A 16,842-nucleotide genomic window follows, 5' to 3' on the forward strand; every position below is an offset into this window, starting at 1 on the left:
CTGTATCCTGCTACAGGAGGGTATCACTTCTGCCTGCAGCTGTCAGTGCACTTGCTCATTCCCAGTCACACCACTCCCTAAAGCAGGGAAGTGAGTTGGGGTCAGGAGGTAAAGGTGGAGCTGTCAGTGAATCAGATACTTCATGGTGTCCTGGACAGTTATCACACACTTGTGATATTTAGTTAGGTGAATGGGAATTGAACTGAACTCTTAAGCATTTTAAATACTCTTAAAAAAATATCCATTATAGGGCTTCCCTGGTGGCGCAGTGGTTGGGAGTCCGCCTGCCGATGCAGGGGACATGGGTTCGTGCCCCGGTTCGGGAGGATCCCACGTGCCACGGAGCGGCTGGGCCTGTGAGCCGTGGCCGCTGGGCCTGCGCGTCCGGAGCCTGTGCTTCGCAACGGGAGAGGCCACAACGGTGGGAGGCCCGCGTACCGGAAAAAAAAAAAAAAATCCATTATCATTTTGAAAATGTTAGGATGAGCTGGTTGGTACTGGTGGGTTTGTTATGAACTGGTGAGGAAAAACTGCATCCCACCCTGCCCTTCTTTTTGGGACTGGATCGCAGAGGGTGTCGTTTTGGGGGTTTTGTTAGCGTTATTGACTTAAAAAATACTGTGTTGTAAGACAGGACTGAATGTTACACTGAGTAGAAAGATATGAAATCTTATCATTGGAGAAGACCTTAGAGGTTTGTCGATTAATTCTTCACCCAATCCTGAAATATTTATTTATTTTTCTGTGCTCTTAATAGATAACTCTATTAACCAGAAGCGTTCTCCTTCATGATAGAGCCCATCCGTTTGTTGAATCACTAATTAATCACTATTAGTCTTAGACTCACATAGCTTCTTTCTCCTCCTGTCCTTGTACTTTTTTGACTTGAGTGTTCATTTTTATGACCAGATCTGTTGAATTTGTTAACTTTCTTCCCCATGTCACATAGTATTACATCACATCAGCACACACAGTCATGTATTCAGGCAGGTAACTGTATCCTGCACCGAAGTATTATATACTGTTATTCTGTTTGTAAGATCATGAATCTGGAACTTTCTTCATGTTGCACAGGAATCTTGCCATCTCCTCCTCCCTTCTTCCCCCAAACCATGAATTTCTTCTTCACAATCATAAATCCCCTGGCCACACTACTCTTCACATCTCATGAAGAGCAGTAGTTATCTGGAATGGACTAGATTTTCTCTCCTAACTGGATGCCACAGTCAGCTTTTCCATGCTGTGCTCACTGTCTCCGTAGACTCTCATGGGCTCTATCTCAGCCCTAATTCACCTCCATAGTGCTCAAGAATGCCAGTTTATTTCTCATGTTCGTTTACTTGATAATTCACTTAAGCAACATTTAAATATATAGCTCCAGGCTAGATAGTGTGAAGTCTGATTTTATGAAAAGAAAGCAGAGTGATATCCATGACTGAAAAGTTACTGGAAACAAAAAGCTTGGAATAGTATCTGAACAGGATCATTATGATTCCTTATGAATAGCTGGGTAAAATTCAGTTTCATATCTCAGGAAGGTTGACTGGAATTGAGATATGCATCTAGAAGCACTAACATCTATTGAATGCTCTATAGATTCCACATTTATTACTTTCACAACAGTCTCGGGCAGGTTGGTGGTATTATCCCCTCTTCCCAGGGAGGAAACTGAGATATGAGTACTAATTTGACGAAAGTCACACAGCCAAGAAGTGTCACGGACAGGACTTCAGAGACAAAAATCTCACTGTTCTTTCTGTTATACCACAAGTGGTCCAGGGATAAAGAACTTGAGCTTCATTTAAGAAATAATCTACTTTTTAAACATTGCAGTTTTTGAGTATAATAAGATGAAGGGTCAGGAGCTATACAGGTAAGTTGTGTTAAGTCACAAAATGCCTAGTTAGGCTGAACATGAAGCCACCCTTAGATCTTAGAATGCAGGAAGTAATAGGTACTTTCTGAATAATGCAGTTTTAGAAGCAGAAAGTTCACCTTGAAGAGTGCATAGTCAAAGTTGTAACTTTCCTGAAGTTACAATGGTTAAAAATAATAAACATTTATTCAATAATGGTTTGGAGAAAGATTTTTAAGCTAGGTCACTTAAAAGAAAAGGATCCTTTTTTGTTGACATGACCTTCAGGGTTTTTTTTTGTTTTTTTCTGTTTTGTTTTGTTTTTGCGGTACGCGGGCCTCTCACTGTTGTGGCCTCTCCCGTTGCGGAGCACAGGCCCCGGACGCGCAGACTCAGCGGCCATGGCTCACGGGCCTAGCCGCTCCGCGGCATGTGGGATCTTCCCAGACCGCGGCACAAACCTGCATCCCCCACATCGGCAGGCGGACTTTCAACCGCTGCGCCACCAGGGAAGCCCCACCTTCAGTTTTGATAATAGACACAGAATTCTGGGTTTATGAAAGGAAAAGACTGGACATGAATGAGCGCATTCAGGACTTGTTGTGAGAGAGACAAATGCTTGTAACTCCCATCCCTGTGAAAAGCCTCCAGAGTATTTAATTTCACATAATTTATATGACCACAGGACATCAGCTCTTGGTCTGATTCAGTCAACCAACAATCACGGAGCCATGAGATGTTATTTTTCTTCTTCTTGGCAGCAACAGTGTAGAGGTTAATCTTGCCATTGGGTAATATTGAGCCTCTGAAAGTTCCATAACTTTATTTGGAGCAGTGAATAAATAACATTTAATACTGAAGTTGGTAACTCATTTATTGCTGTTGTCTCCAGCCATGTGTATACTTCTTTCTAGGATGAAACTAAATGAGGATAAGAAGTCGAAAATACAACTTGGATTTTATTTAGATAATTTATTAAGACATCTAATTGCACAGGTTTCTAAATTCATTTTCAGAATTGGTAGACAGGGAAAAAAGAGCTTGACAGTATTGAATAATGAAAGTGACTTTTAGCCTGTAGCTTACATAAAGGCCAGACCTACTATTTATGTTATCAATACTGAGACTTAGAAGCACTTTTAAAATGTCTTTTAATATATATATTTTCAGAATTTAATAGCAAGGAATCCCTTATTTAAGATATCTTTTGAGGTTGGGGAAACTCCAGTGTAGGAAATACTGTTCTGAGTAATCTGTGACTATAGGAGTTCATCAGGTTATGTAAAAGGCAGTGATAGGGCTTCCCTGATGGCGGAGTGGTTGAGGGTCCGCCTGCCGATGCAGGGGACATGGGTTCGTGCCCCGGTCCGGGAAGATCCCACATGCTGCAGAGCGGCCGGGCCCGTGAGCCATGGCCGCTGAGCCTGCGCGTCCGGAGCCTGTGCTCCGCAACAGGAGAGGCCACAACAGTGAGAGGGCCCGCGTACCGCAAAAAAAAAAAAAACAAAAAAAAAAGGCAGTGATATTAGCCAAATTTAGTCACCTCCTCCCTTTCTACCCCTACTTCTGCTCATGTTGTCCTTTCCCCTTCATTCCCCGCCCCGGCAGGTTTTAAGTACAGCTTTATGGAGGTAAAATTGGAAATCAACTGCACATATTTACAATATACAATTTGATATGTTGGAACAAATGTACACACATGTGGGCTTGTCACCATAATCAAGGTCATGAACATACCCACCTCTCACGAGTTTCCTTGAGTCCCGTAGGTTATACACACTTCCTCTCTGCTGTCGCCATCCTCAGGCAACTGCAGAGCTGCTTTCTGCCACTGAAGATGAGTTTGCATTTTCTAGAATTTTATGTAAATGGAATCATACAGCATGTATCTCCTCCTTTTTTTTTTTGTCGTCTTTTACTCAGCACAATTATTTTGCAGTTCAGTTTCTTTCAAAGAGTTCTCTTCAGGTTATCTGTTTCTCCCTGAGTGATACTTGGTAGTTTGATTTTATTTTCAGAAATTTGTGCCTTTTATCTAAATTAATTGGTATAAAGTTATTCATAATAGCCCAATATTATCATCATAATATACATAATATACAGTGTACATTATATACATAGTATACATAATATACATAATATACAGTGATGTTACCTCCCTCTCTCTCTCATTCCTGATGTAATTTATATCTTCTCTATTTTTTCCTGATTAGTCTGGCTAGGCTAATTTGTTAGATGTATTATTCCTAGGTGCTTTTTTCTTTCTACTGTGAGTGGTGTCTTTTTTTTTTTTTTTTTTTTTTTTTTTGGGTTCGCAGGCCTCCTCTCACTGCTGTGGCCTCTCCCGTTGTGGAGCACAGGCTCCGGACGCGCAGGCTCAGCAGCCATGGCTCACGGGCCCAGCTGCTCCACGGCATGTGGGATCTTCCCGGACCGGGGCACGAACCCGTGTCCCCTGCATCGGCAGGCGGACTCTCGACCACTGCGCCACCAGGGAAGCCCAGTGGTGCCTTTTTAAACATTTTATTTTCTAAGTTGTTCCTGTTGGTATAAAAGTTATGTTATTGGTTTTATCTGGATGTTGTCTCTGAAACCCTTATCTTGATCTTAGTAGTTCAGTTTCATTATCCTCCACCTTCCTTTTCAGTAAATCCATATTCAGTAATTTTTATTTTTGTATTTCAGTTGTGTGGTTGTCCTGTCTTTTGCTTGAATGTGAAAGTAATGTTGCTGTCACTGCTTTTGAGGCAGCTCAAACCATTCCTTTTTTTTTTTTTTTTAACGCAGCTTATTGCTGTTGTCTATTCTCAGTTATGGCCAAAAGGAACTGCTAGAAGAAATACATTTACATTAGGTTATGTGCCTGAGAAACTACAAAGATTTCCCGCCCTGGAGCTAATTGCTCCTTTGTATCTGCCCTTCTCACCTCAGTTTACTTCTCACCTTTATTTCCCTTGTTCCCTTGTCTTTCCTTCTCTTTCGGTTGCTTTCCTATTTTTCCACCCTTTCCCCTTCTCCCCTCATTTTCTTAACTCTAGTTTTTAGCAGCTGCCAGGCGCTTTACTTTGTGCTTTACATATGTTAACTCGTTTGATCTTTATCATATTCCATTGAAGATTGTGGGGCAATCCCATTTCATCGTTAGGAGTTAACGGGGCCCAAGCTTATATAAGTGGAGAGTGGGAGAGCCTGGATGAGTAAGTCAGGCCTTCACACTCTAATCAGTGATTGTCCCACTTTGCTATATTACTGAAGTTAAGTTCCTTCCTCGCTGTTTTTCTAAGTAGGTGAGTTAAATGTGCTATCCTTTTCTCTAATTAAAAAATTCTGGTAAATCTATTGAGATGGTATCTTTAGATTGAAATAAATTCAAGTGTGTGTTTTGGGTTAATAGTGTTAGTCGTTTATGAAGGTTATTCTGCAAGAGCACCCAGAAAAAGAGACCTAAGAAGAAAGATTGGGATAACTATAAGTGAAAGTTCACTTTGTCAGATATGCTTTACAAATCAGCATTCTGTGAAGCCATGGAGCTACATGGACGTTGCAGCAGCTGGTTCTACTTTAAGAGTGGGATTATTCATCTCAGCAGTCATCACAGCATGTGCTGTCTCTACATATAAGTTAAATGTCCTTGCATTGGAGGTGTTGATAGGAGAGAGGAGTTATGTAAAGTGGATTCTGTTCATGGCTCTATCGCTAATTAGCAGTGCTGTTCTGAGCAAGCCATTTTACTTCACTGGGCATAGATCTCTCGTATGATCAATCCAAGTCAGACGTTAGGGGAAGGAGGTTAGTGGTAGAAAATCTCTAAGGATATAGCTGGATCCATAAATTAGAAACCATATGCAAAATTTTTTAAAGATAATTCTTGTCATGATCCCTATAGCTCTTTCCACTCTCCCAAGGTACTTCGTATTCCTTGTTTATATGTGCACATACTTTTACAGCATTATAAACATGGAATCTGCTTATAGCCTGTGTTTTCTCATGCATACCTCATGAACTGTATAGTTTTCAAAATAATTTAATTTTAGGTAATCCTTTTAATAATGTACCATTTCATCTTGTGAGATAGTTGAGGTTTTTAGTTTGTTTTTGTTTTTTCTTTTTGTAATTTACGAGCTATTTGTTTAAGTTAGGTTCCCAGTCATGGGATGACTATCAAAGGGTATAGGCACTTTTATTTCTCTTGTTTTGTTGTCAGATTGCCTTCAAACTGGTTTAAAACACTCTACAGTGCTGCCAATAGTTTTTGAATGATTTGATTTGATTATAGCCAGCATTTGTTCATTTAAGGAATGTTTATTGAGCCCCTGTCGTGGTGGACTATATGTTATAATAGGGAAGATCAATGAAAACCATAATAAATAAGTAGATTATATTTTATATTAGAAGATGATAAAGGCTCTACAGAGTAGAGCTGTTAAGGGGATGCTGAGAGGGGGATGACTTGCATTTTGAATTGGGCATTTTCAATGTCGGCCACTGAGAAGGTGGCATTTAAGCAAGGACTTTAGGCATTGGGCTTGCTTTATGTATTTTTTTTTCTTTTTTACTAATTTAAGAAGTTTATATAGTTTCTCAAGATTCCTGTAGTCTATTTCCTTTGTTAGTGAGAATGAACAGTTTCCCACATATTTTCTGTTTTTCTATTTAATCATGGCAGAGTTTGAAAATTTTTATAAAAGTCCAAAGGTTTTCTATGTAGGACTATGCCCATTCTTAAAATTAAGAGTGGGGAAAATTGGGCAACTAAGTTTGTGTTTGAACATGAGAATATTCTGTCCAGCACTTTAATAAGGAACAAAAATTAAAAAAAAAAAAAAGAAGAAGATTGCTTCTTCTCTCATTGTATTTCTATTTTAAGTAAAGGAAGGGTGGTACTTAATGTTAAGATGTATAAGAATAACCGATATTTGTTTTTTTATAGGGTGACTGTTGGATCTGTATGGAACTCATGTCTACCTCGTTTGATAAGTTTTACAAATATGTATATAGTGTATTAGATGATGTTATTCCAGAAGAAATTTTAGGCAAAATCACTTTAGCAGTAAGTACTTGGTTTTCAAATTGTTCCTTGTATACATACTTACATAAAGATGCTACTGGAGTTTTGAATGCACACATCTGAATGCCCTTCACAGAATGTTACTGACCTTCCTAGAAAATCATTATAATAGGAAAAGAGACAAAAATCACTTCTGTAGGGTAATTAATACAACAAGTAGTAAGAACAATTTTCAAAATACTACATTGACACTTTCCATTATTGAAAAGTATGTATTGAAATCATACATTTCAATAATAAATACTACAGTATTCTTTCCATTAAAATCAGAGTGAACCATAATAGACTGTGCTGTAAATAAGGCTAGAAAAAGCAATTTTCTGTTCCTCTTCCCCTTGTTACTTTAACTGTATTTAAATAGGTTATATTATCACAGTTCCGCTTAAATTAGAATTGCAGCAGTCTCCTTGAAATCCCTTAACTGAAACTCTTTAGACTAAGTATATTTCCTGTGGTTTAAGATTTGGGCTATTCTGTCTAAACTACTTAAATTGTTGACTAGCAATTTCAGTAACCAGCATTACTACTAATTTGGTCAAATCACTTTTAGCATAGTACCAAAAAAGAAAAGAGGCACTGTTTTGCTTACGTGTTTATAGTTTTGAAAATGAATTAATGATCATTTTCTTTCTTGTTCTTTTAGCTAACAGAGGTCATTCACAGTTTTTTCACAGAAAGAAAAACAAATTTTTTTGATAAAGTTAGTAAGTTTCTTAGAAACCCCTGAGAATCTGAACTAATGACATGACCTGGGTTAGTGGATGTGTAAACTAAATTTTATAGGAAGTTGTAAGATAGATATTCTGGTTGCATGAATTTCCTCTTTCTTCCTGCATCCTCCACATCCAGTATAGTCTGCCTGGTAATTGTCAGTTTATCCTGTTTAATCATTAAGGGTCAATGTTAAAATAAGTAGACAGTTTCTGAACTGTATTTTAGTGGTAAGAGATATGTGTATATAACTGGGATTTAAAAAGTCAGGTTAAACTCTAGTCATAATCTTAAGATTAATAGGTCTCATGTTAATATTTTAAATTATTTACCTGAATTAATGCTTAATTTAAATGTTTTATGAGCTGTTAAGATATATACCCTTTCATATAATTTTATAAAGAAGCTGTCTAGTATAAACAAGTTTTACTAGAAACTTCTTCATTATTCAGACAGGTGTATGAAATTTTATGTTGATCACTTTAGTCATCTCTCTTCAGTATACCAAACCTAGCTTTATCTTGGAACTTTTTACTATTCATAATAATTATAATGGAACAATAGTAGAATAATGATAATAGCCCATGGTTACTGAGTGTTTATTTGTGTCAGGCCAAGATCTCATGACATTTTATGTTCATAGCAACTCTCAATGGTAAATAGTGTAACCCCCTTTTTATTTACAGATGACAAATCTAAAGCATGGAGAGATTAAGTAATTAATTTGCTTTGAAATTCATACATTTGTAAGTGTAAATGATTTAAGCCCAGGCAGTCGGATCCTAGAATCCAGCTGTTAACCACTGCATGACAGGATGATCATGAAGTTGGAAAACATAGATAAAATTATTTTATCCTAAATTGCAATATATGTAATGTATACTAATAAATCATTTATTATATATTTGCCTGTGTTTCTAGACTTGATGATCATCCTTTATGTTAAGCGTAACATTTAAAATTACTTTGTGTTAAATCTCTTCTTGCTAATTAATAACCCCATGAACAAGCCTGGCTGTTTGAAGCATTGCGAGTTTGTGTTCTGCACCCAGCAGCTTGATGGCAGCGGAGACTTGACCTTTCTAATTGGAGGCCTGTGCTTCACTTCTCTTTTAGTTTGAGGTTGTAGAAATGTTAATTCAAGTCTCTGTTTCCTCTATTCCTGGAGAAATCTTTGATTTCCTGATCATGAGCAGTGATCAAACAACAGGATAAATTCTGGCTCTGCAAAAATTACTTTGCAGGCTCCACACCCAGTGAGGGTGAATGATTGTGAGAAACTGAGAATTTGGAAAAACTTATTAACTTAGGGTTGATAATGGAACCAGACTGTTGGACCTTTTTGTACTAAATATATCTGTTCCTAAAAAGTTCGATGGTATGAGAAAGATTATATAACTTTTTAATGACTTATTTAAAAAATTGTAAGTTACCTGTTTGTTTTTTTAGCTGTCAGGGAAGGGCGTGTAAAGGCAACTATGATTTCATATCTAAAATCATAATTTAGCATCTTCAGCTAACATAAAAAATGGACAGAATATTGAAATATTAAGCCCAAAAGAATGCAAAGAGCTACCCGAGCTGTTACTTTACGGTAAGCTATTGTGCTGTTTGATTAGAAGGAAATTGATTGTTTATCCCATCCGTCTCTGCTTTTTCCTCCCTAGACTGTGAAAGCACTAAACCACTTAAAAGAAAACTTGAAAATCATTCACAGAGGTGGGTATGAATTGTTTTGTTTTAGACTAGAAATTAACATTTTTCCTTAATAGGAAAAAAAATTAAAAGTTACAGTGTATTGTATAACTTTTACTAAAATACTTGTATTTTTAGCAAAACATACTATATGTACCCTAAAACTTTATTATTAATTTAGGATTTTTTTCCCTTTGGGATTCTATAAATTTCAGTCTAACTTATTAGAATGTTGGGGCTTAGTTGAAAAATAATTATTCATTTGCCTGATAGATAATTAATGTTTCTCTGTCTATACAAATAAGGCAGGAAGGTGAACCTGTGGACCGTCAAAGAAGGATCTGCAGGATAGCACCCTCGATCATTTTAAAGGCACGCTACTGTCCCTATCAAGTGTTTCTTCTTTACTTGGGAGGATATTTTTGTAAATTGAGAAAGATTCTTTAATTAGTATTTTACATTGAAATTCCTCTAAAGCATTTGTATTTGTGAAAACAGTGATCTTGGCCTTATTTAGACACAGGTCCAAATTCAAACATTTGGTGTCTGTCTTTTGGGAGACAGTGGGATTCCTGAATTTAATTCAGCAAATAGTTTAAGTAGTTGCTCTGTCTTATTACTATGCCAGACTCAGGGTAGTGAGGCAGTGGCTTTGAAGAGGCACAGTTCTGTACCCTCAGTAAATCTGTAGTGGACAAACCCAAGGTGATACATGGCAGTGTGTGATTCAGCCTGACAACACAGGAAGGAAGGAAACAGTCGTATTCAGAGATGCGAAAAACCTTGAATTCTAAGGTTAAAGGGCTCTAAGGTTGTGATTAAAAAGATTAGTAATTAGGGCATTGATTTAAGTAATTTTTATTTGAGGTTGACCCTGAACGACTGCAATTAGTTAACCTCGAACATCAGAATATTTCATTTAATTTTGCCTGGCTTAATGCTTGTTAAAGATAATTTTGGCTAGCCTTCTTATTTTCTCTTTTGTCCTAAAATCATGTAGGATTAGGTCCCTAAACAAAATTATTTTGTTCCTCTTGTACTTCATCTTGTTCTTGTTTTGAATTTTTTCCCTCCCTTTTTTTGTCTATATTTGGTAATTATGGGAGTATTACCTTAGGGCATCTGACAGTTACCTTAGGGATTCTCACCAATCACAGTAAAGCACTAAGACACTGCCCAAGGTTAAATAAAAGGGAAAGGCTTCAAAAATAACTTTGGTTTTCCTGTGACTAAGTAAAATGATGAATTTATAGCAGTCTTTTTTACCAGCTAGGATCAGGTAGCTTTTTTTTTTTTTGCTGTAATTAGAGTGCTTTTGATTACAAGTAAGAGAAAATCCTGTTAACTGGCTTAAACTTCAAGGAAACTCATTATCTGTTGTAGTAAGTCCAAAGATAGGGTGGCTCCAACACCATGTGATTAGGGCTCAGGCTCCCTTCTTCTGGCTCTGCTCTCCTTAATATGTTGGCTCCATCCTCAGGGTAGTAACAACTAAAGCAGGTCCTGTGTCACACCTAGCATAACAGCCTCTTGAAGAAGAAGCTGTCTCTTCTTGTGTGGCTGTCTTAGCAGCAGGGAGCTCTTACTTACTTGTCTCTCACATTTTCTCTTGTCTCCTTCATGCCCTTACCTAAACTAGTCCCTGGCAAGGAGCATGAGGCTACCCTGATAAGCTTAGACCAATCAGGACCCCGTGTTTGGAGGTGCGGATAGATGTACACAGAGGAGGATGGATCTCAGTAAAATGAAAGTTCCATTAGAAAGGATGATGGCATGCTTAGGAGTGGATGTTTGATAGGCAGTCAGCCGTGTCAGTGATGGTAAGCATTCTTTTCTGGATTTTTTTGTAGGTCCCCTTCTGAGTTACAGACAGATACTTTTGTATCCTATATTTATTTCTGTCCTTTTTATTCATGGAACCATGACAGGGACAATTAAATGCCTCGAAGGATTGAGATAGGGACAGAGAATTAGTGAGCAAGGGCAGGAAGAATTGTCCAGCTAGCTGATTTGCACACACTGGCAGTGAGTGAGTTGATGGTGAGTGAGGAGGAGGTGATAACCTAGGGGCCAATGTGACAAGACTGTGTAAAACCTGGAGAACCAAATGGAAAGGATTCAGCTTTCTCAGGTGTGCGGGAAAGCACACACACTCTGAGAATGGTAAAAATGAATCTAGTTTCTCCAGGATGACTCTTAAAGAAGGTTGGTTGGGAGAAACTCAATGAAGCCATCTAAGATCAGAAAAATCTCTCAAGGAGAAATAATTATTAAGTGGATACATTTACTGAGTACTAACAATGTTCAGTTTCTGTAATAGGTGTTTTCATTTCCACAATCCTATAAGTTAGGAATTATTACTTATATTTTGTAGATGAGGGAATTGTGGTTGCTAAGTGAAAGTTCAGGAACTTGCCCCAGGTCACATTGTGAATATCAGGCCCAGGTCTTGAACCTTTGCTTTTTTGATCCCGAAGCTTGTGGTCTTTTAGATGTACTGGATTGGATACTTTCCTAAGTTAGATAAAGCTCTCCTTTAACTAAATTGTGAGTTTATAATTTGTATACTTTGCATTTAGTTGTATAATCTTTGACACGTATTGTAAAGTAGCTTAGTATACTCTTACAGATTAAATTCATCCTACATGTTTTGACTGTTAAGTAATGAATTTGAAACAAGTAAATGAGTATGTCTCTTGATGAAAACAAAACTTTATAGAATGCCTAAATTTAATATGAGGAGTTTTTTGATAATGAGTTTTTAGCATTCAGAAAATTTTTTTCATCTTAGCTATCTGAATTTTAAGGACTTGATCACTTATGTTTTCTAAGGTTTTTTCAGTATTTTTCCTTGAAATACTTTAGAATATAGCTCGTTTGATTACTTGAACGTTGAGTGACATCTGTGTCTTGCAGATATCAAACCTTCCAATATTCTTCTGGATAGAAGTGGAAATATTAAACTCTGCGACTTTGGCATCAGTGGACAGCTTGTGGACTCCATTGCCAAGACAAGAGATGCTGGATGCAGGCCATACATGGCAGTAAGTGCAAAGGCCAAACCTTCTTGTTTGACATTCATTGCACAGAGAGCCTGTGCCCTTTGGTGCTGTACTACTAAGGAATCTGCTTTGGTCGTGCAGTTTCACCATACTAGAATATTCTCCTCTTCCACGAAGACCAAACTCATTTCTAGCTCTTCTATGAAACTTGGCGAAATCATCCCAGTGAACTCCTGTTTCATTGTCTTACCGTATTCCTCTTGCCTGGCACTGAGCATTTATGGTCTTTTCTGATTACTGTTTTTTCATTATATTCTAGTTAGTTCTCAGAAGGCCTCTTTTGTACCTCTAGACCCCCATATGCTGTCTTGACTGTAGGAGGTACTACAGTCAAGTAGTAGACATATTGATTGTATGTTTACAATCACTGTTACAATTGATTGTATGTTTACAATTGTAGTAGACATATTGATAATGTAAGTGGTGCTGTTTCTGGTTAGAGAAGAATAGGAAGCCGAATTCCTCATAGAACTCAGTATGTCTCATAGCATGTTCAGAGGTAAGAGAAACTCACTGACACGTGCAAGGTAGAGGCATTAGTTATTTCTCAACGTGGAGCGTTATAATTCCTGCTGATGCATAGGAAAGCTACTTATACTGATATGTTTATTTTGTAACCAGCCAAAATACTGATCTACCTCTTTTTTTAAAAAATTAATTTATTTTTGACTGCGTTGGGTCTTCGTTGCTGCTCATGGGCTTTCTCTAGTTGCGGCAAGCGGGGGCTGCTCTTCGTTGCGGTGCGCGGGCTTACCATTACAGTGGCTTCTCTTGTTGAGGAGCAGGCACTCTAGGTGCGCGGACTTCAGTAGTTGTGGCGCACGGGCTTAGTTGCTCCTCGGCATGTGGGATCTTCCCAGAACCAGGGCTTGAACCCGTGTCCACTGCGTTGGCAGGCAGATTCTTAACCACTGCGCCACCAGGGAAGTCCCTACCTCTTTTTTGAATAGGTTTCAGATGGCACTCAAGGTACCATTCTGCAGGTAATTTTTGCCTTAGCATTCCTCATATTTATTGATCTTTCTCATATCTATCGACCTACCTATAATCACATATATTTTGTTACTTTTCTCATGTTTATTTTTGTTGCTTTGCCTAGAACTGTATCAATGTTGAATGACAGTATTGATGGTAGGATTCTTATGTTGCTTGACTTGAAAGCAAATGTCTTTTTCTGGTTTACTAAGTGTATGTGTATATATCTGTGTGTGAGAATGTGTGTGTGAGAGAGAGAATAAGAATGAATCAGAAATGGCTATTAAATTTTATTAAATGCCTTTTTGGCCTTGTTCAGTGTATGATAAAATGTTTCTGTGCAGCTGTTGATATGACACATCATAGTAACATATATTTCCTGTGGTTGAACCATTCTGGCATTCCAGAAATAATCCCTACATGGTTCATAGTTTATATGTTTAATATATTTTTACATGTGCTATATTAATATTTATGATTGCTACATAAAAATGTTTGAGATTGGTTTATAGTGTACATTGTAAAGGTTTTAGATGGGTTATGCAAGTTTTAAAAATCGAATTGGGAAAATTTTCATCTTATTTTATTCATACAGTAAAAAAGTATTGATCACCTAGTAATCAAAAACATAACTTTGGCCTCCTTGAGCTCAGAAAATTTTCCCCAGAGCTCAGAACAGTTGTGATAGTATAGTTTTCTGTCCTTTGAGGTTGAAATCCATCTTGGCCAGGAGTCTTTGGGGAAAGATACATAATTCTTTTTTTGTTCTAAGATATTTTTTTTTATGTGGACCATTTTTAAAGTCTTTATTGAATTTGTTACAATATTGCTTCTGTTTTATGTTCTGGGTGTTTGGCTGTGAGGCATGTGGGATCTTAGCTCCCCGACCAGGGATCGAACCCGCACCCCCACTGCATTGGAAGGTGAAGTCTTAACCACTGGACCGTCAGGGAAGTCCCCATAATTCTTTGAAAACTGTGAAATTTTACTGTTTCCTTAGCATCACACATATGCGTGGGTGGGTGTGCGTGTGCATGTGTATACATATACATACTTTCCTTTTCTTAGTTGTTTTAAATGTTGGGTGTAAGAGCTGTTTACTGCAGTGTTTTAAGTACCAATTATGTGGTAGTTTTAAAATCTGTCCAATCTCTTTAATACACCTCCCTTCAAAAGGCGGTGGCTAAGTACAGCCTGGAGTGTGGACTGAACTTAGGCACTCACTTCTCATGAGTAGCATGTGGCAGAAATGACAGTGCATCCCTCTGAGAGTTGGTCATAAAGAGGCATGTGGCTTCTTTCTTGGTTTCTTTCTTGGATTGCTCACTCTGGGGGAGGCCAGCTGCCATGTTGTGAAGACACTCAGGCAGCTTTACAGAGAGACTCATGTGGTGAGGAACAGAGGTTTCCTGCAGTACTGTGTGAGTGAGCTTGGTGACGAGACCTCCTGCCCCAGTGAGGCCGACAGCCCTGGCTGACATCTCAGTTGAAGTCTCATGAGAGACCCTGAGTCATAACCACCAACAAAAATGCTCCCTGAAGCCTGACTCACAGAAACCTGAAATAATAAATGTCTGTTGGTGTCAGCTGTTAAGTTTTGTGGTGCTTTGTTACACAAATAGCTAACCGGTACAAAGTGATTCATGTTAATCTTTTTACTTATTACTTGCTTTCAAAGCATTTTAGTCCGTATGTTTCTGCCTTTTGGGACATATTAAAATTATTCTTTTAGCACGATAAATGGTCAATTAAAAAATGAAATATTGGAAAGGGTCTGTTCTATATTATAATTCAGCACTTTTTTTTTAACTGTTTATTTTTAAATTTTTTTGGTGGGGGGCTGTGTTGGGTCTTAGTTTCTGCGCGCGGGCTTTCTCTAGCTGCAGTGAGCAGCGGGGGCTACTCTTCGTTGTGGTACGTGGGCCTCTCATCGCTGTGGCTTCTCTTGTTGCAGAGCACGGGTTCCAGGCATGTGGGCTTCAGTAGTTGCAGCACATGGGCTCGGTAGTTGTGGCTTGTGGGCTCTAGAGCGTGGGCTCAGTAGTTGTGATGCACTGGCTTAGCTGCTCTGCGGCGTGTAGGATCTTCCTGGACCAGGGCTCGAACCTACGTCCCCCGCATAGGCAGGTGGATTCTCAACCACTGCACCACCAGGGAGGTCCCTGTTCAGCACTTTTTTGCCATTTTAATATAAAAAAATAGAGGAGTTCAAAATTTGAAAACACTGAGATTGTCAATTTCTCCTTATTCCTTGGTTTTTATTTTGTATACTTTAATACAAAGTAACTTGAGTTGTGTATTTATTATAAATTATATGTTTTGGATATAAAATTGTTTTATCTACTACTTTTTTGCTGTTTTTGTTAATATTATAGACCCTATTCTCTAAGTTGATATTTTCCTCTTGTAGTTAATTTTAAAAAGCTTTTTGTTTTTCAAATCCGTACTTCTGACTTAGATTTAGGATACAGCGTCTTTAATTAGTTTCATGGATCTTACATCTCCACTCCTCTCAAAGAATACTTTTCAAAATATTAAAAATATTACATGTACAAATAAAGAACGAACATGTGTCAAAAATATATTTAACTCATTAATGAGAAAACTGGACAGACAGGTTAGTGAAACTGGCTCAAAGAACATTTGCATAATTCTGTATTTATAGTCACTAAAGAAGGAGTATTGCAACAAGATGGCTAATCAAAATATAAATTTGCTAATTATCTCCAGGTCAATAAAATAATAACTTTTGGGGTTGTTGGACAGAAATCATTTGCATCCCTACCTGACAAAAATCTGCAGGTTATTGTGTAACTTAAGTGTCTGGGCCCTAATGAAACAAGTACACTTACACAGTCCTTGGACAGGCTTGCTGGTGCTCCACTGTGACACTGAAAGGAAACGGAATCCTTTTTTGGATTTATTTCCCGGTGTTGGATAAGTTTTTCTAACACACACATGATAGACATTATAGCTGTTTGTGACATAAACATACAGCAGTTTTAGAATGACATTAGCGCTGTAACCACAAATAATAGGTGCCTATTTTAAGCATACAATTTGAATTTTGACAAATGTAGTTAGTCATATAATCACCACATCAGTCAAGATATAAAATATGTCTCATATTTTATAGGATCATTGGTCCTATTTTCTTTCACTGTCGGTTAGGTTTGCTTTTCCTCAAGTTCTTTAGAAATGCCATCCTACAGTCTGTGCTTGTTTGTGTGTGCTTTCTTTTGAAGATGTATCGATGCTGTCCGTGTGTATTTGTCGTTCAGTCTTTTTATTGCAGAGAAGTTGTTATTGTATCAATAGACCACGATTTATTTATCCATTCCGCTGTATCTTGTCATTGCTGAGTTTTTTAGTACCTGTTATGTGTACTAGTCATTCAGTCTTTTTATTGCGGAGAAGTTGTGCATTGTATCAGTAGACCACAATTTATTTGTCCATTCCACTGTGTGTATCTTGAC

General features: G+C 37.8%; 1 protein-coding gene across 4 annotated transcripts in view; it reads left to right on the plus strand.

Annotated features, from left to right (window-relative positions):
- The window catches only part of MAP2K4 (mitogen-activated protein kinase kinase 4), a gene marked incomplete at its 5' end in the record, with an annotated part of 103,832 nt that overhangs the window by 72,759 nt on the left and 14,231 nt on the right, over nt 1-16,842 (plus strand). For all 4 annotated transcript variants that reach the window (XM_082860202.1, XM_082860199.1, XM_082860200.1 and 1 more), the window contains 3 exons: nt 6,786-6,905; nt 9,302-9,353; nt 12,246-12,373. In XM_082860202.1, the coding sequence (XP_082716328.1) occupies nt 6,786-6,905; nt 9,302-9,353; nt 12,246-12,373 (300 nt within the window). The remainder of the gene's footprint in view (nt 1-6,785; nt 6,906-9,301; nt 9,354-12,245; nt 12,374-16,842) is intronic.

Source organism: Leucopleurus acutus (assembly GCF_964270905.1).
Source record: "Leucopleurus acutus genome assembly, chromosome: 19".
NCBI lineage: Eukaryota > Metazoa > Chordata > Mammalia > Artiodactyla > Delphinidae > Leucopleurus > Leucopleurus acutus.